We start from the raw sequence: 25677 nt of genomic DNA, 5'->3' as shown, positions 1-25677 counted from the left end.
TTTTTCTCAGTCTTCATTCACTGGTGCTTGTATAAATAGAGAGTAGATGATGAAAGTAATGGTGTCCCTTTAAGGAGCTGTAGCCTAAAGTTGCTCTGAATGGTCCCACCTGAAGATGAGACAAGGTAGAATGGATAAAAGACTGGCAGAAGCATCTATGGCTGTCTGAGGAGTGGATGTAGAACAGCCCAGCCAAAAACAAGCATATGGGGAGTGGTGAAAGTAAAAAAATGGATTATTCAAGCTGTGAATGGAGGAATGTCACTAAGGTTTCTTTGGGAGAGTTTCTGAGATGTTGTGACCAGCCAATAAGTGAGGAGCAGGCCTGGGCCCTTTGCTTTCAATGTTGCCATAAAATGAAGCAGTTGGCTCAGGGCCCCCACCCTGTGGTGATTAAAGGTCTAGGAAGCATCCTTATCCATTCTGATGGTGCTGTTTCCTTCACGGTGCACCCTAAGTCTGGTAAGAACAAAGGCACCAGTGGATGGGACTCTTAGAGAAAAGTCTTCTCTCTCTGATAATGCTATGGGTTTCTTTATTGTGCCCATGAGAATGTACAGCCATGTGATTCTGTCTTTGAAATGCTTTCCATAGTGAATCCCATGAATCCTGCTACAAATAAAAAAACTAACTTGTGGTATTGCCTGATGTGTCTTTGAACCCAATGTCTATGCTCCTACTGTGAAGGGCTGTATTCTCCAAACCAATTAGAGTATCTACAGAGAATAGAGAAGAAAGAGATACTAAGTGGGGGCATACCTGTAGTATTTCTAATGGTTAGAGTATCTGACTAGGAGTCAAAGTTTCTGGGTTCTAGTTCTGCATCTGCTGCTCTTCCCCACCTATAATATGGGGATAAAATACTTTTCTAGTTTACAGGGATGTTTTGAAACTTAATTACTGTTTGTAAAGTATTTTTGGTGAGAAAGTGCTATAGAAGTGAAGTGTAAGACTATTTCTCCCCTTCCTCTCTCCCTCCTTTCCCTCCCCCCCCCCCCCCCCCCCCCCCCCCCGGTTATCTATTGAATCACTTGGTTTGGGGAATAATTTGGACAAATGCCTGAGATAAGGGACTCTGGTTCCTGGAAATTGATTGTCTTCACCTATATGGGTGCATACACGCACAACATATTTGTGTTTTAATCTGAGGCTTTGGTGAACTGAGAGCTGCTTAATCATATTGATGTACTCCCTAGCCTGTTTGCTTTCTGCTGCTAAACTTTCTCTGAAAGTAGCAGTTGTACTGGTATGTGACTGTCAATTGCGGGTGGTGAGGGAAGAGGGACAAGTGACTGATAAAGACTCAGAGTTCATTTTGTGGTAGTATTCGGAGCAAAGATGAATCCCACTCCCACATTTCTTTTTGCTGACACCTCTAGGGATTCTGTGGCTGTTGCTAGCTCTTGTATCCTGGAGAGGAAAGGTGGACAATAAATATGCCTTCCTTTACCAAAGGTCAAACATTGGTGCAAAGACAGAGCTATATTTAGGCATGTTCTCTTCCCAGCATACCACCACCACATGCTACTGACTGCAGAAGGAAAGGAGAATTATTCTTTCTTTGGGTTAACAAACATCCACTAGTAGGTCACCGCCACCACGCCTGGCTCGAGATGGAAGATGTACCAGGCATCCTCTCTAGTGACCTCAGATAGTCATATTCAGTTTACCTCCTCTGGAAAGGGGAGGATTGCTGTGATCCAAGGCTTCTGGAGGTCTCCACCATGACACTGCACCCCATATTCTTCATAGTGATATCATGATATGATTATAGATAATTATGCATTTTATGCAAGATTCGTCATGTGAGATGTCATTGGAAAAGTTATGATTTGCTGAACATGATTATCCTGTTGGTAGGCATGTATCATTTTTGTAACTGAAGCTATGAACATAGACTGCGTATCTGTATTTCAAATGTAGTTACACCGGGTGATGCCCACTAGGCAAGATGCTTTTAGTCTAGATAGCTGGCTGGGAAAGGCCTATTCAGGATAATGGGCCATTAGGGAAAACAATAGGCCTTAGGAGAAGCTTATCTCCAACCTGATGAGCCTTCCTGAGAATGCTCCAGACAGCTTCCAAGTAATAGCTGCTATGACTCCACAAGGTCATGAGACCAGGCCACATGTTTCTGGACTCCATCTTGGGCTGTCATTGTTTTTCCACAAACTGAGTTTTGGGCCAAAAGGTTCCCGCCATATGCTAAAGCTATATAGGGAGGGGAGTGACATCATCCGTGGTTTTTCATTCCTCACACAAGAACACTCCTGAAAACACCCGAGGAACAAAGACTGAACTGGGGGAAGTGCTGGACCCAGGCTACAGGGATTTCTAGCCTGTGTATGAAAACCTGGGGATTCCAAGCTGCAAAGCAAGTGTAGCTTGTGCCTTAACAATCTGCAGCCTGCTTGTATCATCTGTCAGGGTGAGAGATTAACATACTAGAAAGATAGGATTTGAATTAAATTTAGATTGTTTTTGTTTATTTACTAGGTAATCTGCCTTGATCTGTTTGCTATCACTTATCATTTAAAATCTATCTTTTGTAGTTGTTAAACTTGTTTTTGCTTTATCTAAACCAGTGAGTTGGAGTGAAGTGCTTGGAATCTTAGCTCAGAGAGGCTGTTGCATTTCCTCTCCACACTGAGGGGCAGGGGAACTGGATAATAAATTCATACTGGTTGGGGTTTGGACCAGGGCAGGACAGTACCGCTCTGGGGTGTTAAGCAGGGAGTTATTTTGACTGTAGCCTTTCTACTGTTGCTTCATGCTGTAGCTGGTCAGAAAGCCTGCATGTAACTGCAGCTGGGTGTGTCCCTACCTGGGTGAATGCTGTGGAAGTGCAGGACCAGGAGTGGGTCTGCAGCTTGTCGCAGCAGCAGCACAGTGTGAGGGGGACCCCAGGCTGGTGGGTCAGAGGCTCAGTGGCACCCCAGTCACATCCACCACCAGCAAAAAACCAAATACCGACTCTAATTACCCTCTCTAGTATGGACTTAAGTCTGTAGGGATTGGTAAACTGTTTGATCTTTTTTCACTTGTTTCCCTTTCAGATGTTAACAAGACTCAACAACTGGAGGAGCAGGTAAGACTCTGGAGTTGAGAGATGGCATTTAAGAACCTGTGATTTTTAGTCTGGCAAATGCACAGATATAAGCCTGCATTGGTAAAAGGACTAGCTAAAGCAGGGGTTCTCAAACTGGGGTTGGGATCCCTCAGGGGATCATGAGGTTATTGCATGGGGGGGTCGGAAGCTGTCAGCCTCCACCCCAAACCCTGCTTTGCATCCAGCATTTAGATTAAAAACACTTTTTTATATATTTAGGGAGGGGGGGGGGAGGGTGTCGCACTTAGAGGCTTGCTATGTGAAAGGGATCGCCAGTACAAAAGTTTGAGAACTACTGAGCTAAAGGAATCTCAGCAGTCTTGCTCTTCAGTGACTCAGGAGGTTCATAAGATTCCATGGTCATCTAATGTTCATGGCACTTCTGCTGTCCCAGTGGCTTGCCTAGGGTGTTGTCTCCTGCATGGGAGTGGAAGTCTAGGTGAAGTTCCAGGACTAAATTAAAAAATGACGCAAATTGACTGGGCATAAGATAGACCCTGAAGGGGTGGGGGAGGTTGAGTTGTGGCAGGAAATGCTGTCAACAGTGGGTAAGAGATAAAGCAGGCTGCTTTCCCTGCTGCCACAGCTCACTTAAACAATGTTATCTAGCCATATTTGGGTGTTACAACTGAATTAGGCCCCAGTCTCTTATCCCCAGTTGATCCAGGAGCATCTCAGTAGCTGCTTGAATGACCGCGGTAGGATTATGTTGTCTGTCCAAAGAGGCAGATGGCCTTGAATGTGGGGAAGGGTGCTGGCATGGTTGGGAGGGGTAGAAATCTTGGGGTTCCATTTGGGAACTTTATCTCCACAATACCAAATTATTTCTGCATTAATCTGAAAGACCATTTCCTTGGCCTCTGTAGCTGACAGAGCGTCTGGGAATGGTGATCTATAAAGCCCTGGACTGGGGGATTGACAACCATCTGGAGCGAGAGCTGAGTGAACCACTGGAGAAGCTGATCTCCCTCCTCCTGAAATTGAACACTGAGGCAACAAAACCAGCAATCACTTTCCAGGATGTCCTCAAGGTTTTCCCCCTTTCTTATTTTTACTATACAACCATGTCAACTTCTCTAATGTATCTGCACTTATCACACTACCTGACTGCTCCAGTGCATTCTGGGAAAATCTGGTCTTGGCCCCACCAGTGCATGTGAGCTGGTGAACTCAGGAAGATCCCACTGCACAGTGATGGGAGGAAGGAAGAGGGGCAAACTAGTTTCACAAGCATTGGTCAGGCTACGTACACATGGCCCACTGCTTGCAGGAAACCCTGTGCCAGCCTAGGCCACTGGCAAGGACCCCACACAGGTGGCACAGCTACTAATTGTAGCGAGGATGGGAAAACACACCATGTGTAAGGTCTTAACAACTTACAAACTGAATTAATATCTGTAGCATGGCTAGGCCCTTAATCTCCGGTTCTCTCCTCTGTGGCTGTCTCCTGTGCAAGTACCTGCCTTGAACTGAAGCTCGTAGAAACAGCATGTTTGTGGTTCCTACTTCTCCACACCCCCCCCCCCCCGCCCGCTTGCCTGATTTTTTTTTCCAAGTCACCTACAGAGATTCAGCATATTTGGATAGGGTCCAGATAAGCCCCAGGTAGTAAAAAGAAAGTTATGGGCACATCAGTGAGAAAGCATGGTGTTAATGCACCTGTCCTGCCTTCAGGAGAGACTTCTGCAGATAAGAGGAGAATCAGTGCTTGCAGCATTCTGTCTATTCTTGGCCTGGCAGCTGAATGTAAGTGTAGGTGGTCAGGAGAGACTAGTGCACAGTCAGAATGTGGACCCTCCCAAGCAACCTTTCCTATATCCCAAGGGATAATGGGTCCCTCTACTCAAAAGCAGTACTGAAGCTAAAGGAAATGCTTCATCTAATTCTAATAGCTATCCTCTTTTCAGGCCTCTGGATTCTAGCGGGCAAGACTGTTATCATATAGCTTTGCAAATCCACCTCTAGGCTAGACTAACCTTTTTACTAGAAGCCCTCCCCATATGGGCAGGTATTTTTGTATCAGTAGAACTTAGGCAGCATGCAGGCACTAAGAAAAGCTTTATCCAAAGCAACACATGCTCTCTGGTCTGTGCTCTAGCTTCAAAGTGCTGTCCAGACACTGAGCCTCACAACCCCTCTTCCATTTTACACATGGGGAAACTGAGGCATATAGAAACATGTGTCCAAGCCTTACAGCAGGTTCCTGAAAGAGCTAATGATTCCTACTTTGTGCCTAGTCCATTAGACTGTTCTCAAGGAAGTTTTCTCGTTCCAGTCTCTGGTCAACTGGCTGGTGTGCTCAATGCACAGAGCAGCCATAATTTCAGTCTGACAGGTTTATTTTTAGATTTAAGGAAAACAGAATAAAAACAAGTCTTCATGAGTGTACACAGTGGTTTCCTCTAACATGCTGTCTCTGCCATGTCTCAGAAAAGGGCAGCCTCACCAAAACACAAGGAGTTATTTAAATTTCCAGTATATAGAGGAGGATAAATTACATAACTCCATACATCACAGCTGGCACAAAATTGGGCTTTCCCTTTCTCTAGTCCTCTTCCCTTTGCCCTCCCAGCAGAAGGGAGGGCTCTTCTGAGCTGTAATATGCAAGGGACACAAGGAAAGGTGATCCTAATCTCAGAACCTGAGTAAACTGGAAACTGAGAGAGGCAACCTGCTCCCCATCCCCAAATCCTTTATTTCAAGGAGAACTTTTTTCCAACCATCAGTGCTGAGTGTATGGCTGCATTTCCTTTCAGATCTGTGAGGAGCATTTGCCCAGGCCCTCTGAGGCTGCCAGCTATTACAGAACAGTCTGCAGGGTTCTCTTTGCTGAGTACGTAGATCTTCAGAAACTAATGCTCACCCTACAGAGCTCCAAAGAGGTATTTTGGGACCATCATTAAGCTGCTGTCTTTCTTTCCTCCTACCCCACACACTTAATTCCAAGATAATCCTCTTGCCTTTCCCCAAGCAGAAGGTTTAGCTAAAGTTCTATTCCCCGCATGTGAAAGGGGTGGGCTTTCTCCCAAGAGCCAGAATACATTAATCTCGTGTATTTGTCTTCCACATTGTGTGGTGTGTTTTTGTTTTGTTTTGTCGTCCCCCCCCCCCCCCCCCCCCCACCCACCCCAACTGTTGAAGTTGGCAGTACTGTGACTGGACAGACAGGAATGGTCTAGGAATGACTGGAACAGTATAGGCTAATCAGCTCACATGTTTGTTTGACAGAGTCTAAGAAGAATGGATGTGGAGGACTTGCTGGAAAATGACACTCAGAGGGAGAAGGATAATTACTGGGTAAGAGTTTAGAATTTTTTTTTTTTAACTCTCTCTGTGAGGCCTTCCAGTGACTTCCCAGCTTAAAACAAATAGAGAGAAACATAACTAGTTAAAACCCTCTAAATACCAAGTGACACGTTATACTAAATTCTAGCTCTCTGTGGCAATTGCTATTTTCCCCAAGAGCAGTTCTCTTCTCTTTGGTCTTGTCTACACTGCCAACTTTGGGGAGATCTCCTACTGTAGCACTGGTGCTAACAATGCTGGATGTGCTACTGTAGATCAGCCAGTGACATTCTAGTCACCAGGAGTCCTGTGGCACCTTATAGACTAACAAACGTATTGGAGCATAAGCTTTCGTGGGTGAATACCCACTTCGAAAGCTTATGCTCCAATACGTCTATTAGCCTACAAGGTGCCACAGGATTCCTTGTCACTTTTTACAGATCCAGACTAACACGGCTACCCCTCTGATTCTAGTCACCATGTCACATAGACCTGCTGTGAGCAGGTTTAGATGTCAAGATAGCTAAAGGCCATTGGCTTAAACTGTTAGCACTTGTACAGCTCCATCAGAACTAAAGCAATGGTGGGAGATTCCCAGAAAAAGGGCAGTGTAGCTGTAGCTTCCATGTTTTGTTTTTTTTCCTCACCACCTTCTCTAGTCTTATCCCTCTAGTTGTTGGACTTCAAGATTCCTGGGGCAGGGAGAATGACTTGTTCTGTTCTGTCCAGGGCCAGTTCATTCAGTGCTCAAAAGTAAACAGCTCTTCTGATTGGAGCCTTGCCAAGGTAAACCAAATGCACTGGAGTCTAAGAGACGGGAACAGCAACCCCCAAGGGACCTGCTCCTACTCCCTTTGTCTAAATAGTGTTCACTTTGAAACATAACAAACCATTCATATGAAAATGTTTGTGACATATGTGTTTAGGCATATTTTCAGTTTTGTCATGTATTAAAATAAACTAGCAAGTTAACTCGCACTCCCCTGAATAAGCTACGCGAGATTGATTTAGTGGTCTGGGAAGACCCAAGTAAATGCATGGGCTTTGCAGTGTGGCCTGAAAGCCCAAGAGATTCCGCTTCACTTAATTAAGAAAAGGGCCATTTCAAAAGCAAGAGCCCCATTGCCAATCCTCTGCCTCTAGTCTCCCAGATTCAAGCCCCGCAAGAGCCAGCTGCTTGCACCATCCTGGCAGGTAGCCAGGGCCCAAGTCGAGCAGGGCTCCATAGATTGTCAACCCCTTGATTCTTGAATGACATCTGGTAGCTAAAGCAGTCTATGGAGCATAGGATTATACACTTAGTATGCTGAACATCACCATTAGGCAGACCCCTCCTTAGGCACATCTGGTGCAGAGCTGTGCTGTCCTAGCTATATATGTATGTTGGAGTATCTAAGGCACCGATCACCTTGACCTCAATGCTTAGATGCCTCTTCAGAGTAGAACGGTTGCACCAGCCTTTAAGTGTGCGCTCCCCTGCCAAATAACTGTTAAGTGGGTGGAGCATGTGTGCATATCTCCACACCCCTTTGCAGTAATGCTGCTAGCTCTTCCTCTGCTTGGGTAACCCTGACTCCAATTGTGCCTGGGACGTGTGTAGGTTGATAGAACAGCATTCTCTGTCATCTGACGTCAGGGTAGCCCCGGGCAGGGTCTGGAGGGAACAGAAGTCTGGGTAACCACTTTAAGGTGCATGGCTGAGAGGGTTCAACCTTAGCCAAATGCACATGAAGGCTAGCAGGGGAGGGTGCGCTAGAACTAGTATCTGTGTGCACTTAAAGTCTTCCTAGGAATAAAGCTGCGAGTTTTGGCTGTGAAAAGAATGGAATGTTCTCTTGGACAGTTGGCTAATGAACTACTTAATACTGTCCCATAAAGTAAGGTGAGGTGCTGTTACAACCAGAGAAGGACTCTGGTGCTGATTGCAGTAATTACAGTACTCTTTTCTGTAATACTTGTTAGTGAAGGCAGTTCAGCTTAAGCAGTCACACAGCTGCTTGTGTCGGTCTCTTTTGCTATTGGCCAGTTTGCCTGCAGCCTTTCCTTGGACATCCTTGAGTTTAAAAAGGTAACTCAATGTTCTGCTACTCCAGAAATACAATAGTTCAGGAAAGACTGTCTCAATATGGCTGTCCTTTACTTCAGTTGGGTGCAACATTACTCCATTTTTGTAGTGTAGACAGGACCTTGTGTAGCTAGGTTAAAACCATGGGTAGTCCAGGTTCTTGACTATCAGGGCATGCTACTCATCTGTGTTGCTTGGGGGCTGCAGCTTAGTTATGGCTCTTGTCATGTCTTCCAAATGTCCTGCAGTTAATAGTGATTAAGACCTGATATTGCAGATTGGGGAGATGGGGGGAGGCCGTGGAAAGGCAAATGTGGGAAACTTAAGGTTTTTAAGACAGGTCTAAATCAAAAATACTGTAGTAAAGTGAGCCTACACAACCTTCTTATTCTGATCATCTCTAAGATCAAGAGAAGGAAAGAGTTTAGGTAACATTATTAAGCTGTTGATTTAACATGTGGATCTGAACTGGATAGTTTTGTTGTGTTAATGGGATCTTGCAGGCCCAAGCACCAACCTAAAAGCACTTGCCTTGAAGATTGAGATAAAAAACAGAATGGATACATATTGTAGTTTCCAGTCTGGATCCCATAGTTTGAGTTAATTTGTATTATTTCAGCCTTCTTACCCCTTCTTCTTTGGAGCACTCAGAAGGATTATGAAGGCTGCATTTTATACTGTAGGCCACCTTTAACTTAATATCTTGCCTAGTATCTCATCCAAAGACCCTGAAGAGAAATTCAAAAACACTAGACCTTTCAACAGTCATCTGAGGTAGCTAAATTATTTTAACCATTTGCTCAGGTAAACTGAGGCACGGGGCCACACATTAAGAGTTAGTGACAACTGAGACATGAACCCACCTGAGTTCTGGTCTCTCTCTGCCCGCCCCTCTATGTCCCCCTCCCCCCCCCCCCCCCCCACCGCTCTAAGCACTGTACTACTCTGCCTGAATTTCTAAGCAGGTTTAAATGAGACTCTCTCAGATATTTGTGCAGCTACAAATGGTTTGTAATTGCTAGTTGAGCCCTTTTATTGAATGAACGAATACCACCTCAGAGATTCCAGAGATCTTTTAACTGGCTCATGTTGCCCTGTAGCAGGCTAGCTTGTGGCACGATGTCATCAGGGAACTGCAGAATGGTGTGAGGCTGCGCAAGGCCATGGAGCGACCTCAACGTAGCGTTCCTCCCAAGGAATATGCCCGGTCTCCCTATGAGCTCTTGGCAGAGGACATCCGACGCAAGAGGTACACCCTCCGCAAGGTGAAGGTGAGCAGTTGTTCTCAACACGCTTAGTTTGGCATCTGCTGCTCTAGCTACCTGGCAACTGACATCTGTTTGATTAAACCCAACCTGTGTCCTCACACTCTTTTCTTCAGAGTAACTTCCAGGCTCCAAGGGTGGGTGAGAACTCATGAGCTCCACTTGAGCATATAATGGCCACCATATTCACCCACCAACTCACTTCATTTCTAAGAACTAAACTTAGTGCTATGTAAACTATTCTAGGCTACCTTGTCTGAAGCCACTTCATTAAACTGTCTCTTGCTCACTGCCTTTCCCAGCTCTGGAAACACTGATCTGTGTCTCCACAGGCTCTCTAAGGTGCATCCTACTTGATCTTCTTGGCAGTATGCAGTTCAAAAATGGAGGCCTCTTACATGCGAGCTATCCAAAGGGAAACTTACTAGTGGTCTGCCTCAAGCAGAGGGCCTTAGGCAGCACTCAGTGACTTGAATGGGGGTTTGGACAAAATAAGGAAAGCTGAACAAGTTCCCAGCAAGGCCTGTTGTGCTGACTGAAGTGTTAGTGGGCCCTAATGCTGCTGATTGCTAATGTGCCCCGAGACGACGATGTAGTTCCTCTAAAGGACTGCAGCATCACCACTTGCCACTGCTTGAGCTAGGTCAGTTTTAAAAGCTGGCATGAGGTTGTGCGGTGTTGCGATGTCATGCAAGCCGACTCTTTGGCACGAGATGAGAAACAATTTGGCGATAATGACCTCTCGTTACAAAATAAAAATCTTGCCTACCTCACTAAATGCCAGCTCTTCAGCTGCTTATTGTATGCTCCCCTAAAGTGAGGGAGGATGACATACCCGGTTCAGCCAGGGCTGACAAGCTTCACTTTGAAAATCCTCCCCTCACCCTCCTTCACCTGCTGTCAAACACCAGCTCCTGGACTACTGTGGTGTCCTTCCAATTGGGCTGAGAAACTGTACTTGGATCCTGAGTCTGAACCCAGCTAGTACTGCATACACCATTTGCAAGGTGCTCAGATACTCTGGTGATCAGGGGAGGGCACAGAAGTACCTTAGAGTAGACTATATGCAACAGACCCCAGTCGTTGGCGGGCAGAATTAAACCTGGGATCTCTGGAGCTTAGTGCATGAGCCTCCACCACATGAGCTAAAAGCCAACTGCCTGTTGGCTAAGGCTGTAGAGCAGATTCATTAATCTTTCTCTCTAAGTGGTCTTGGTGCCACTAGATGGGACAGAACACCACACCCAGGAGGTGTGGGGTTTACATATACATAGAGGAATAGTGACAGATAGGAGGTGGTACATCACTAGCTGTTACATGTTATGAGGTATAAATTGCAGGTGCACTCAAAACCATAACCTAAGACAGCAGAATGAACTGGGTCTTCAGCTGTGGTCCATGGATCATTGGTGTGTCAAGTATATCTCACAAGCATTTGTCAAGCAGTTGTAAGTGTACCTCCTGCTAGCTACAGTGCAGTCCTTGATCAAAACAGCCACTGGAAACCATGAGTGAGTCATCAAATTTCAAATAAGCCCCTCTGCATCTTCAGTGCTGCTTTGCATCAGTCTTTGTCAAACCAGGGTCAAGTTTGCAAGCACAAATGAGAGGAATAGGCAACACAAGAGGGTAAATGGCAAACTGACCTGGAGACACTCTGTTAGTATCTAGTATCTCCCCTCACTGCCTGCATTCCCCAGTGTTCTAAAGCCCCACTCCTTGGTAAAGCAAACAGCACAGGTACAAAATAGGGCTATCCAACAAATGCAGCTGCACCCAATATACTAAATGGAGTCTGATTTCATTTTCTCACAAATACTGTCCTCTTGTGACAGCCCTACCCATGCTGCGGGGGGTCATAGAAGAGGTGCCCATATGATAGAATCTCTGTCTTCGTGTTCTCCAATAAGAGAACTTGAGAAACAAACTTATGTGCCTGCTAGCTACTTCTGTTACAGTTAACCTATTTAGGAGTTTCTCAGTTAAACTACAAGGGGGAGCTATTCTTAGGGTGCCCAGACAGCAAGTATGAAAAATTGGGATGGGGGTGGGGGTTAATAGGAGCTTATATAAGAAAAAGACCCCAAAATCAGGACTGTCCCTATAAAATTGGGACATCTGGTCACCCTAGCTGCTATTGCTTTACTGGGTGGGGAAGCTCTGCTGCATGAAGTCCCCTCTGTGTGACACCATGGTCTGGATATGTTGTAATTTTGGAGTTGGTGCATTATGAGGCTTCTTAGAGCCTTGAAACTCTTTATGCTGCTTCTATCCAGGATCTTTTCATGGGCTGCAGGAATTTTGTAAGTCTTATGCACATACCGAAGTACTGCCCAGCTCCCAGTATATCGCCATGTGCTATTTCTTCACAGGCTTTTCTCCTTGCAAAAACATCTTTCAATCCTATTGCCCTTTCTACCCTTCACTCCCAGGAAAGCAAATGTCTTCTAATAGGACTCTTGTTTAATCTCTTGCCTAAAAAGATTGACTTGCGTTAGACGCATACTTATGAAATGCCATGAGTGGCTATGTAAGGTCGTGAAACTGTATTTCCTAATTCATCCTCCGTTTCTGGGGAAGGAGGCTTTTCAAGAAAAAATTAACTTTCATCATTTCATAAGTGTCCTTTTCGCCCTTTCAGATCAACAGTGAGCAAAACTGCAAGAGCTCTGAAGGCAACACAGTCGCTTCACAGCCCCCTTTAAAGCCAGTAAGTGACTTGTTTAGTTGTGATACCATGAACAGAAGATCCCTGAACTGGCTGAAGCAATACTGACCTATCCCATTCCCAAGTCCGGCAAGGTAGCTTGAATGTTAGAATATCCCTTTTTTATATATAGGCCAAATTTTAAAAGGCCCCCTGTGTTACAGGGGGGAAGGGAAGATGACTCAGATCTTTGCCCTTTTCTTCCCATGTCATTTCTAACTAATGCAGCTGCTTCTCCTCTTCCTTTTTGCCTCCTAAAATGCTTCTGAACAATCCTGGTCAAGCTCTGGTTCACTTACTATAGCTTCTGCTTTGAGTTAGACAATGGAAACATTCTCCATTCGTTAACAAAACTCTATATTGTTCCTATAAATTGGAATTTGCGTGTAAAGTGCGCAGGTTACAAATGGTGAGAGTGCTGGGGCTACAGGATTTCTGGCTGGGTGTGGAGACTGACTTGTGAAATAGTGCACTTCTCAGAAGGGGCATGTCTATTGCTCTGGGGGATCTGGATTTTATCCAGTGGCTTTTCACAGCTCTCTACTCCATGTTGCAGGCCTCAGAGAGGAAGCTAAAAGAGAACTCCCCCAAAGCACCCAGTCTGCACGACCTGCTCATGATGGAAATAAAACAGCCACAGAAGCTTCGGCCATCTTCCACAGAGAAAAACGGGAGCAGGCACAAAGGTACCTATTGGGTACTGCTGGGCATCCACTAGTAGTAGGCATACTAGTGATGTATGAGTTGGTAATGGGTCAAATAAGGGACGCTAAGGAGCTCGGATCAATTTTCAGAGGCACCAGTACTGCTACTTTTCAGACATAGAATCATAGAATTGTAGGACTGGAAGGGATCTTGAGGTCATCTAGTCCAGTCCCCTGCACCTCTGGCTTATGTCACCTGCTAGGGCCCACGTGCCTGGGCTGGAGTCTCTCACCTCGTACAAGAAAGATGGGGTAAAAGGCTCAACTCCTGTGAGACTAAAAGGACGCAAAGGGTTGCTGAGCCATCACCGCCTCTGAGAGGTCCGGTGTGAGACATATGGAGTCTGTCATCAGTGTCTTGCATCTACAGCTCACTTACGTTGCAGTTTTTGTTTTTGTTTTTTTTATTTTTTTCCAGATACCTTTGTGATGCCAATGTTTTCCTTGAATTCCCCGTGTGGCAATGTCTTATCTGTCCAAAATGCCAGTACAGGACTTACAATTCACAAAGTTAAAAAACAGCTGCTGATCCCTGACTTGCTGGTCCCAGAATTTCAGGTAAGTCCTTTTAAATGAAATTTTGCGATAGAGGCTGAAATGGCCCAAATATTTGATCTTTGAAATATACAGGCACCCTGGAACTTCAGGTTCAAATCCCACCATGGGCAACTTGGCCCTTCACTCTTCCAGGGTGAATAAATTGGACTACCAATCAGTTCATTTGAGTCCTATCTACCCTCCAGAAATCCAAGCCCTGTGTAAAAACGTGATCATTTATGTAGTGTAGATGGAGCCTTTAAAACTGAGGTGCTCACTGCTCTCAGTGCACATCCCATGACTCTTTTTCATAAGAGTTGGGATCTGTGAAGCCAATGTTAGCCAAAATGTCTTCTGCTCCCCTTCCCTTTATCATTGCTCTTCACGCCAGTGGTGTCTGCATTTCATGTGTTATGGGATATAGTGGAGATAAATTACTCACTGCAAGTTAATCATTCGACCTTCTCTGCTTATGGAATATTTGAGCAAACGACAGTTTACTTCAATAAGTTAGGGTTATTTTTTTTAAGATTATGATTATTCTATGAGTTGATCATGAACAGTTCTGAGTACTTGGTGTCTGAAATTCAAGCTGTGTTTAGTCAGTCACATGTCTGTTTCTGTTCCCTAATGCAGTCACTTTTTTTCTTCTGGCACAAATACTCTGGCACATAAACTGGAAGTTTATTTTTTATATGCACTTTTGTCAATGAAATGCTTTTCTCTGACTTAAGCAATTGCAAATGTGAATGAATATTTGTAGAAAATCTTTAGCTGTATTTGCACAGCTCCAGTGTATAGTTGGTAGGAACTTGTAATCATTCTAATGACAATGTCTCATATAGCTCCATTGATTCTGAATCATATTGGTGTATCTCTAGTGGGAAGGCTTGTACAAATGCTCTTGGCTAGCAGGATTGCAGCAGCACAAGCTAACAGTTCAGGATTTTAAAACAAAATCCAGTTATTGAGATTTCCTGTACTCTAAGGACCTCTTCTCAAGCAGTTTCTATTGTAGGGTCTTGAACTTCCACTAGTTTAGATTAGAGAGAGGCCAAAGCATTGGTACCTGGAACCATCTGGGGATTAGGCATGTCACCCACAGAATCTCCTGAGTTGCTTTCATGAGTTTCTGCATGCAAACTGGAGCCAGGAAAAATTTAGCTTCCTACATGGGCCCAAAGCTGTAGGAGGAGAGTCTAGATTCAAGGGCTGTATTTGAACATCTTCCATCCCTGAAACTTTTGAGGGAGGCTGGAGTTGAATTTAGGATTTGGGTCCCATCTCTATTTTTAAAAAATTTTTACTGGGTCAAATTCATCCGTGATGTAACTCCAGTGGAGTTTGACTCATTATTGCTCTTCTGAATAATCTGGAGCATGGTGTGTGAATTGAGGTGAACAAGCCAGCTAATTTCACCACTACTTCTGCTTACCTTACCACTGCCAGATGGTTGGCTCTCATAAGAGCCCCTGTTGTCTCATTCATTGTCAATGAGGAGCATATCTGCTCTTCTCAGGGGCTCTTGGTTATGCTGAGGTGACCTTCCCACCCAACCCTACCTCTCTGATGTGGTGTTTTATACCCACTGTAAAAATCTCCCATCTGTGATCCATAGGAAGCAGACGGGGCATTGAAATACAACTTGGGAGTCATCTCACACAGATCTGTACTGACATCCAGCAGCACAGGTCAGTATGCCCTTTCCTGCCTTACTCTCCCCTCTCAAAACATGGTCTAAATACTTGAATCAATGCGTCCTCCATTCTTATGAACCCAGTCCATCTTCCTCCTGCTTTTGAAGTCACTTGTCTTTTAGAGCCATCTGATGTGAGGAACATATAACATGGAGTTGCTGGCATGGAGAGTGACCTTTCAAATCAGTTCCTGGCTGTGAAACTTCTTGAATCTGTTAAGTTTCTAAATAGTGACAAAATTCTTCGTGCTTCCAGTTTCAGGCCTCAAGGTGTATGTTACGGTAGCAAACGTTCAGTGAGGCTTTAGAATGTGTGAATGAAAGGAATAAGTAAATCACTGATTTAAAGTAGGACCCACTTATAAACAAAACATCACGGTTGCTTGCTTACATTTCTAATCAGAATGTACCCAATTACGTGGTGCTTCTGTGATCTTGGGTAAGGGGAGGAAGGGAAGAGGGTCTTTAGAACAGGCTTCACTCCCTTCAGAAACTGATCAGCCTGTAGTATTTAAGCATTCCACTCATCTCAAGAATCTCTGAAGTTACCAGATCACATTTATGCTTGATCACCTTGTTGTCCTTTCCTACTTTTCCATTTCCAGATTGCTCTGCAGACTGCACATTTACCCCCAAGAGCGTGCCCGTGCAAGGAGACTGTAAAACAAGCAGCTTTCCGAATCGAAATCAGCAACAGCCTTTCTGCCGAGGGCGGTTCGAGTCTTTAAGGAGTGCCCTTCAAATCAAGGAAGATGTAAGTCCTGCGTGGGCCTGCAACTCCGCTCCCAGTGATGCCACGAGCTGGTAATGAGCTGGCCTGGCTACTGTCCCAAGGATTGCAGCTTGATGTTGGGATAGAAGTGAGCTCTAAAATGGAACGTGGGGTGGGGGAAATGGACTTCCCCCAACTTTCAGAACTTGAACTCTTAATAAAGCTGGTCAAATTTTTTTTTGATAACTTTTTTCAACAAAAAATACAGATACAGCAACACCAAAATGTTTTACGAATTTGACAGTTTTGCTGAATTGTTTCAGTTTAAAATATTTTGTTTTGAAAGTGTCAATGAAATGTTTAGATTTTTTAAATCTATTTTTGGTTCCAAATGACTTATTAAAACACTTAAATAGTCTAAATCAATCCAAGTTTAAAAATATTCTAAATCAAAACAATCTTTTGTTTGACCCAAATTTTTGGATTTTAGAATTGATAGCAAGCGCAAAAAATCCATTATTCATACAACTCTGCTCTTCAGTACCTGCTTCTCTGCTAGTTGTTAGCACAGCTGGTGCTGTACTTGTTCCCTTCTAGCTTGGCTCTTCTGAGTATGTGATGGGGTAATTATCCCTTGATGATGAGGAACATTTAAAATAAATGGTATCTGGTTACAGTTCTAGAGCTCCTGAAGAATGTTAAAAATGCACCTGAAAGTGCATGTTCAGCAGAAACTAGCATAATGCACATTCTACTAACTGATAATGTCAGAATCGGTTAACAAGCGTGCTGCATGGTGCTCCTAATTGAACTTCAGGAATAAAGAATTTCAAGGCATTGTTAGGAAAACCAAGCCATGATTGACAACCAGTGTCGCACAGGTTCCACTTCTTCTTTCTACTCCACCCCTATCCGTGATGGGAGGTGGGGAGAAAAAACAGTGTAACTGCTGGTCTAATGGTGTGCAACAGTAAGTGTACTGGCTACTCAGTTCTGTTAGAGATCTAGTGCTCTGTCCTTGGTGTTCTCTTCCTCCCCCCCCCCCCCTCCCCCTCTGCAGTTGACAAGGCCGAACACCAGTAGTAAACCAACTGGTGCAAAGGTCAGCTGTACAGTGGCAACTATAGTCTCAGATCTGGTGTTAACAGGAATGTGGCATCTTTACCAGCTCAGAACAAGCTTCCATACACAGTGGTGAATGGTCTGGTGCTCAACTCCCATCTGCTAACAGCATAGCCCGGGTGCTTGAATTCAGGTACAGACTTTTCTAGAACCTTTCTTCACGCACTCTGTGGAGGTTAATGCTCTTAACACATTCTAAGAGTGTTAAATGCAGTAAGGTCCTGTCTACTGTAGCTGCCAAGCCCAGAACACTGGAAACAGGAGGGATGGTGAGAATTTGTCAAACATGGCTTATTTTGCCAGTGTATGTGTGACCTAAGGCATATGGTGAAAGCTGGATATCAAAACCCTGTGTGAACTAAACAATGGGCTGTTTCTTGAAAATATGCTCAATGTAGTTGTTCGGATGGGAAATAACATAAAAACTTAAGTGTGGATGTCTTTAGCAGCCATCTTTAAATAAATAAATTTAATTAAATAACCCGGTGTACTGACTAGCAGGGTGTATGTAGCTTGACTCTTGAGCCCTGATCTACTTAAGTACTGCTACGGTAACTTCTAGGTGTCTAGACAAATCACAGGAACAACAATGCAATCCATAAAGTTAGGCTGTGATGGGTTGGATCACAGAAACCCCCTTGGGAGCTGCCACTCGATGTGCAAAGACTACCCCTGCTCCTGCCAGCTCAGGATTCCAGCACCCTGTCTTGCTGAGCCAGACACTCCCATCTGCTCCAACACAGACCCAGGGTCTGAATTACTTTCCCCAAAGCTGCAGGTTTACCTGAAAACAGCTCACAGAAGTGTGCTTGTCTTTAGCACTCAGATGCCCAACTCCCAATGGGGTTTAAACCCAAATAAATCCGTTTTACCCTGTATAAAGCTTATACAGGGTAAACTCATAAATTGTTCGCCCTCTATAACACTGATAGAGAGATGCACAGTTGTTTGCTCCCCCAGGTATTAACACATACTCTGAGTTAATTAATAAGTAAAAAGTGATTTTTATTAAATACAGAAAGTAGGATTTAAGTGGTTCCAAGTAGTAACAGACAGAACAAAGTAAGTCACCAAGCAAAATAAAATAAAATGCGCAAATCTATGTCTAATCAAACTAAATGCAGATAATCTCACCCTCAGAGATGCCTCAGTACGTTTGTGGGTGGTGTTGTGGTTTTTTTTGGTTCTTTTGGTTTTTTTCTTCCCCCTCAGACTGGACACCTTCCAGGCCTGGGCACAATTCTTTCCCCCGGTACAGCTCTTGTTCCAGCTTAGGTGGTAGCTAGGGGATTCTTCATGATGGCTCTCTTCTCCTCCTTTTGTTCTGTTCCACCCATTTATATATCTTTTGCATAAGGCGGGAACCCTTTGTCCCTCTGGGTTTCCCCACCCCTCCTCACTGGAAAAGCACCAGGTTAAAGATGGATTCAGTTCAGGTGACATGATCACATGTCACTGCAAGACTTCATTACCCACTTGCCAGCACACAATATACAGGAAGACTCACAGGTAAACAAAGCCATCTGCAGACAATGGTCCTGGTTAATGGGAGTCATCAAGATTCCAAACCACCATTAATGGCCCACGCTTTGCATAATTACAATAGGCCCTCAGTTATATTTTGTATTTCTAGTTTTAGATACAAGAGTGGTACATTTCTACAAATAGGATGATCACACTCATTAGATTATAAGCTTTATAATGATACCTTACAAGAGACCTTTTGCATGAAGCATATTCCAGTTACATTATATTCATTTATCATGTTTTTATAAAACCATATAGACTGCACGACGTCACAAGTGCCTACGTACATATACTATGAATGGGAGGAGAGGCGCCTTAGAAAGTGATCTGCAAAGCTAGCATGCTAGGCAGGGAGTCGCCTAAGCTTGCCAATGGTGGTGTGTGTTAGGCTGCAGGGAGGAGCCTGGATTTAAGAGCCTATCTGCTCGTGATTCACGAACTGGAAACATCACTCCTGGCGTCAGGCAGTTTAGGTTTATAAATCACTTAAGTCTTGCAAGAAGTGCTTGGCTCACTCCACACACAACTTGTTGGGGGGAGGGAGGGAAGGGGAGGAGGAGGGTGGTGGTGGTGCCCACTTTATAGCTTTTTGTCCAGTGGATAGAGCAGTCACCCTATTCCTCTCATCTGCCTGGGGGTGAAGGAGAGGATTTGAATGGGAGGTCTTTCACCTCTCCTGACAGTGCTCTAACCTCTGTGCTATGGGAGGTACTGGTGTGAGGCTCTGTCTCCTGTTAAAGCTGTTCCACTGTGGATAAATAGTGATTGGAGCGAATAGTGATTGAAGCTGGGGTCTCCCACCTTTCAGGTGGGTCCCTAATAACTGGAATACAGAATAATCTCTCTCTGGTGCACTTTACTATTTATCCATCCAGGAAAAGCTTCAACAGGAGAGACTGGGGGAGCCCACACCAGAATATCCCATAGCTCAGTGGTTGGAGCGCTCTCCTGAGATTTGAGTAGGGCCTCTCCCCTCAGTCAGAGGAGGGGAATGGAATCTGGGTCTCCCACATCCTATGTGAGTGCTCAAACCATTGGGCTGAAAGTTATAGGATGGTACCTCTTCTGTAGGCTGGATTTTGAATGGGATCTGATCTGCTAGGCCGCCACTGACGTGCCTACAGGATCCAGCCCTGCATGCAAGTTAGCTGGAGGAACATCATCTTTCCCCTGTTCCTGGAGTGCTCCGGAAGTTAGGCGTCTGGATGCCTAGTGGGAGGCAGCAGTGAGGTCTGTGGTCTGCAGTGGAGCCTAAAACTGGGACTTAAGTGCCTAAGTACCTTTGTGGCTCTGGTCCTCTGTGCTGAATTGTGTACTGCATCTTTAAATGCGATCCCTTCACTGCTGCCGTTTTGTCACCTGTCTGCTGCAGAAGGGGGTACACCATGTGTGTCAAGGAGGCCTTTTGAACTTAGCCTCCTAATACAACCAGGCTGTTTATTGTATGGGGAGCAGACCATATAACTGTAGCCTGTAGCTGTCTTTCATGGCTGGTTTTCTAAACTTCTTCAGAACATGGCTCACCTTCCAGATGGGAGCCAGGTGTTTCCCTTGCCATCCTTCACTCCCCTCAGACTCTGGCACGGCTGTATTGTGACTCAGAAGGGCGCTTTGCCAGGCTGCCCTCTGTCTCAGAACTGAGCTTGAGAGGAGATGCTCGAGATGACTTGGGCAGTTGCTGTATTAGAGACCAATCAGTCACATGAGGCTGGAGTTCAATTCGGGTTTAGAATCCTAGTCAAACTGGCCTTTTTCTTTGGTCTCTCACTCTTAACTGTCCTTTTTGCCTAGGACTACCCCTCTCCTACAAGGCGGCCATCACCAACCATTGCTGAACTGATTGGAACCAGATATGCCGTGATGTCTGAAATGGAGGGATCCCGCCAAAGAGATGGTTGTGCGATATCTTCAAGAGCCAGGGTATTTACCATTCCCCTTTGATGTACTGCCCTTTCTTTCTGAAGAGTCTGCTGGCTTCACTCCTCTTCATGCACTCATGTCCTTTCATTCCTGGGAATAACAAGTGCCTGATAGGCAAATGGGTCCCAAGTGGTTTCACTTAACCCTATAATATACTGATCTTCAGCAGTCCTGCCCCAGTCCACATGGAAGCTTTAGACACTGCACAATGTTAAATTTCTAAGCAAGTTAATTTGCACACTGAGCCTAGACCCTAGCTAGTACTCCATGCTGTTGCCCAACAGATCCTTGCTCCCAAAATAGGAAAGAACTCTGTCATAGCTGGTCCACAAGAACCAAATGGGTTTAAGATGCAATACTTAACTAGGGTTCTGACCTTCCTAAAAGCTCTAAGCAAATGCAAACCCAAGATGTTTAGCTAAAGGACATTCAGATACTTGGACTATGAGACCAAAGTGCTTTTCTTGAACAAAAGGAGCTTCTTCTAACATAGTTGTTCACTTCCACTGTCCAACTCTGGCGCCTTTCACCCTGAATCCTCACTTTCTTCCCACTTCTGTCTGAGTCCCCAACACTGCTTGTGTACACCCTGCCGCCTTTCTTCCTCTTCTGCAATAGTCATCCATGATCACCTCCTTTCTTAACTATTGAAATTCTCCTCTTTGACCTCCCCAAGTTCTGGTTCTCCAGGCTGAGACCTGTGGCAATACCACTTCTCACCACCATTGGAGTCTATTTTAAAAAAGCACACCACTGTTCCTCAGCTTCTCCTATGGCTCATCATCCACTTCAGGATCTGAATTTGCCCTGACACTTTAATCTCCCTGGAAATAATAGTCTGTCTCAATGGCTCATTTCCCTATCCCCACTTGCTTTCTTCATTGGATGCCTATGCTCTTCCGCACAATCTAGCCATTGTCAAGAACAGCTCTTACTGTCTGAATCAAATCCTTGTCATCAACACTCAGGTTTCAAATCTTCTCTGAAAACCTCTTTGCCTATGGCTCTTAATTCTTATGTCTCTGCCCTCCTGTATTTGAACTGTTACTGTATGTAGATCTAAAGCCTTCAGGGCACTGAATAATATGGACTATGCTATGCTGTACTGGCAACATCTACTGCTTGCCAAGAGTTGCTTCCCATTGGCATTCATAGGTAACTCTTATCTGCAGGTCTGTTTCCACTGCCATAAGCAGATGGTCTTTCTGTGGCCTTACAGGTGTCATCTCTGTAGCAGGTAAGCTGGTGTAGAAGGACTTTATGGGGCGGAAGAAAGAATCATAAAAACTACTCCTAAATTGTCCAATTGCAGCACTCAATGGAGCAAGTTGTTTATCCCTTTAATTTTGCCTGAATAGTTGGGCTCTATCGTAACTGTTTTCTCATGGTTATGGGTGAAGGGAAGACTGTCACTTTGTAGAGTCTTCATTTATTAATTCTTAAAATTCATGAAAGATAATGAAATTCTTACCCTTCAAGAACCATGCTTGTTCCCCTATGCTTGACACTGCAAAGGTGGAATCTGATCGTTCCCAAAGTCCTGGGGCAGAGGTTGGCTTGGTTCTAGATCAGGTCCTAGGCAAATGCTCCAAGTCAGGATCTTATGGATGAATCCTTCAGTGACTTGGAGCAGGTTGAGACCCCTCTATTCGCTCATAAACTGTAAGATTTGTTCATGGGGCAGAAACAAATCTGGGGCCTGTTATAGACTTAGTCATTTTAACTAAATTTGAGGCAGAAGTAGTTCGTTAACCGTGGGTCATCTAGCAGCGATCAAACACCCTGTGATTTGGTGACCCAGTCACATAGCACTAGTACTGAATTCTGACTATTGAGTACGTGTGGCAAACAGTGAGCTGTCCATAGGCTGGAGTTTTTTCTCCCAACATCAGTCATTTTAAACTAGTACGTATTAATCTGTTCACAAATTACCAGTGAACGGGAACGGGAAAGTTCTAACTGTGAAGCCAGGTGAATAAGTCATAATTGCAAATGATGCCTTTGAGCTTATTTGGAAGATTATATCTTTGCCTGCAGTATTGGGATCTCCAGAACTCCATTCAAATAATAACATTGTTTTTCTTCCCCTCCCCCTCCCCCCCAGTGTCATCTGCTGTGATTGTTGCGTCAAGGTAAGTCCTTTACTCTGTACAGTAGTCTGACTGATTAATTTGTCTCGACCCTCCCCACCATGTATCTTAACTAGTCATAAAAAAATTTCCTCTCTGTCCCACTGACTCTTGCAATTTACCTTAAACCTCTCTCCTAAGAAGATGGAAGAAGCTGTCTCAAGATTCCAAATCAGTAACGAAATGTATACACTCCCAAAAGTACGGGCAGTTGCATAGCCTAGTCAATAAGGGACTCAGATGGAAAACCTATTTTTTTGCTTCTCTTTGAAGCTTGGCCATTAACTTGCTGTGTCATTAAGCAAATTGCTTCACTTTGTTCCTCCTTTTACTCCTGTGACAATGGAGATGATGATGCCTATCCATCTTTGTGAAATGCTTAGAGATCTCTGGGTGAAGTACTTATTACAATGAACTTCCTGACCTTGGTACAACTAAAATCTCTCACCCTTACTAGTAGATTAACATATTGACTAGACCTGTATTTGATAAACTTACACTGATCCGTATTGGTTTTCTGAAGCAGAGAATTTGTTCTGTTTGGTGATTTAAGTTTCATGGCATTCTGGTTCTAGATGTCCATGCCCTTCAGACCATGTGTGCATCTTCCGCTTAGCTTAATAAAAGCACTGAGACTCTCCAAGGAGGAGGACTCAGCTACCCAAGATCAGAAATCCTCACAGTTGTTGTTTGAAGTAGAACATTGGGATTGTTCTAGGTAAGTGTTGTGTGTTTTGGTTTTTAAATGTGAGACTTGCTTTCTATAGTCTGTCACTTTCTGGGTGTCTCAAAGTTCCTTTCAAGGGAAGGCATTGTTTCTGTGAAGTGGGACCTGTGTAGACAAATACAATGGCTGTTATAGACATTAGTACCTTTGGCCAATGGCATGTTGCACTGAATGACTGTTGGCCTGCCCATTATCCTGCTTTATTAATGACTCTCTTGAAAAGGTGCCATTGGATCTCAGGTTCCAAACAGAGATGGGTAGAGTGGACTGTAGTTTAACATCTCACTGGAAAGACTTCCATATATGATCATCGGTATCTTTCTCCAACTTAATGCTATTGCAGAAAAATTCACCCAATAATCCCTATCCAGTGTCTGATTTATTCCCTGGGACATTAAAGCTGGTAAAATATCCTCAGGGTCCAATATCTCTTGTATATCACCACAGCTTAGATGCAAACTGGGACTCATGTTCATAGGCAGTAATTTTAGGTGACTCAGAGGAATCCTCCCTCTTGCAAACGAATAGCATCTTGTGCATAGGCTACGGTATCTGAGTGCATCACAGAATACATAAAGTAACCAGCAGTCTCTTGGTTCTCTCCCCTTTTCTTCCAGTATGTTAACTTTTTTTAGTCCTCTTATTGTGGGAAAGCTATTTCAAAAAGAGAGTATAAAACTTGTCCTGAATGTGTTCAGGTCTGGATATTGTTGGCTCTTCTTATAAGAAGCCCCATAGCTATGGGCTGGTGGCTGGGAGGGGTGCAGGAGATCAGAAGACGGCTTTCTCGGGACTCTTCCTTCTAGTCTGGAGTTACATTGTCCATTATGAGAGCAGTATTAGGAAACTCTTGGATTTGAAAGGTCTCTTTGGGGGCAGACGAGACCTGTCCATTGCAGTATTTGGTTTTGATCTACTTTTCGGTGTGGGTCAGTACAATGTTCAGAGCACAGAGATAATAGCCGTTAATATTGCTTAACAGGTGGGTAGCTGCATTCAGAACCAGCTGGAGCTCTGCCAGGGTAGCTGCTTTCATTGCAAGGCATGGTACATGGTGATAATTGAGGCTGGAGGTGACCAACACAAATCACCAGGGCCAGACCATTTATCAGAAGGCTGTGACCCCCTCATGACCCGCCACAGCTGTAAAGAACACACATTAGTAGCTGTGGGGATCTATTGGCGGTGACCTCTAGGGTGCAGACCATCTTGATCGTTGGAGGCCATGTTTTCCCCCTCCCAAATGAAGATGAGCTGGTGCTTGCTTGTTCCAATCCTGTCCTACACTGAAGGGAGTAGAAGGTGCTCAGCACCCATCCAGGACTGTGCTCTGGATGAAGTGCTAAGTGGGTGTTGGATCAGATGGGGGAAGGGGTTGGCAGAACACTCCACCTATTTAACTGAAGCCTGGATTCATTTTTGTCACTTTCAGAGTACCACTAGTGTTTGAACCCCATTGCCTAGCACGGCCTCTTGCCTCTCAGAGGAAGACCATGATGGACTGGCCTTCTATGGACATCTGTACCACATGTGAGCAATACCTGTTACATGTCCTCTCCAGCCAGCAGCAATGCATCCCTCCCAGGAAAAGATCCAGGTCATGGACTGAACTGGAATGACTCCTTTCTCTAAACGTGTGTCCTGTCCTATTGATTCCTTTACATTTTTGTGTTTTTTGCACCTGAAGTAAGAGTGCAAAAATAACAGCTGTATCTATATATTAACATAAAGGCCTGAATAAAAGACCCCCTGCTGGATACTCTTGGCTAGCCAGAAGACACAGCTGTTGTTTACTTATAGTGAAATAGTGTAAAACATTGTGGCTCTTGGCAATCTGCTTTTAATTTATTTTTTATAAAATAAATAATAAATATTGAAGCACTGTCACGCCTCTAGCATTTCATCCTTCACCGCACTTGCTGTCACCTATAAAGACAATGAAAATCTAATAGTCACTGCCAAAGGGCAATCCCCACCATCTAAATAGTGAAATAGCACAGTAAGTGGGTGGGAGTGCTCATCCCGAAGCTCTGTTGCCTAGCAGGGGGAGAATGGGGCTTCCCATCATGTGATCACAGCACCAAACCCCTCATGCTCACTCTGCCTTCACCTCTTTCCCCCCCCCAATAACTGGCTCATTTAACATCACCAGAAATTAACTGCAGATACTGA

At 44.5% G+C, this 25677-nt stretch overlaps 1 protein-coding gene across 7 annotated transcripts; it reads left to right on the top strand.

Moving 5' to 3' along the window:
• Nucleotides 1-87: 87 nt before the first annotated feature.
• LOC101940372 (protein spire homolog 1-like) lies at nt 88-25387 on the top strand. 7 transcript variants are annotated; one of them, XM_065573596.1, is made up of 16 exons: nt 88-125; nt 3057-3088; nt 3976-4140; nt 5866-5991; nt 6338-6406; nt 9560-9730; nt 12366-12434; nt 12988-13117; nt 13554-13693; nt 15291-15363; nt 15974-16122; nt 20521-20649; nt 21822-21886; nt 22754-22781; nt 23354-23496; nt 24938-25387. In XM_065573596.1, exons 1-16 carry the CDS (start codon nt 116-118, stop codon nt 25122-25124), a joined length of 1686 nt encoding a protein of 561 aa, XP_065429668.1. In that variant the 5' UTR covers nt 88-115; the 3' UTR covers nt 25125-25387. The 7 variants fall into 7 exon arrangements, with proteins under 7 accessions (XP_065429668.1, XP_065429662.1, XP_065429654.1 ...); XM_065573564.1 differs by lacking the exon at nt 88-125 and adding an exon at nt 133-462 and having other exon boundaries at nt 9563-9730; nt 24938-25262; XM_065573560.1 differs by lacking the exon at nt 88-125 and adding an exon at nt 134-462.
• The last annotated feature ends 290 nt before the right edge of the window (nt 25388-25677 follow it).

The sequence above is a fragment of the Chrysemys picta genome, chromosome 1, assembly GCF_011386835.1.
Source record: "Chrysemys picta bellii isolate R12L10 chromosome 1, ASM1138683v2, whole genome shotgun sequence".
NCBI classification, from domain to species: Eukaryota; Metazoa; Chordata; order Testudines; family Emydidae; genus Chrysemys; species Chrysemys picta.
The sequence above is the reverse complement of the archived record's forward strand: the minus strand, read 5'-3'. Positions and strand labels throughout refer to the sequence as shown.

Coding starts and splice junctions, on each gene's coding strand:
- LOC101940372 (XM_065573560.1), top strand. CDS start 207: ATGGGGAGTGGTGAAAGTAAAAAAATGGATTATTCAAGCTGTGAATGG. Junction 3,089..3,975: donor CTCAACAACTGGAGGAGCAG/GTAAGACTCTGG, acceptor TGGCCTCTGTAG/CTGACAGAGCGTCTGGGAAT. Junction 20,650..21,821: donor CGATATCTTCAAGAGCCAGG/GTATTTACCATT, acceptor TCTTATCTGCAG/GTCTGTTTCCACTGCCATAA.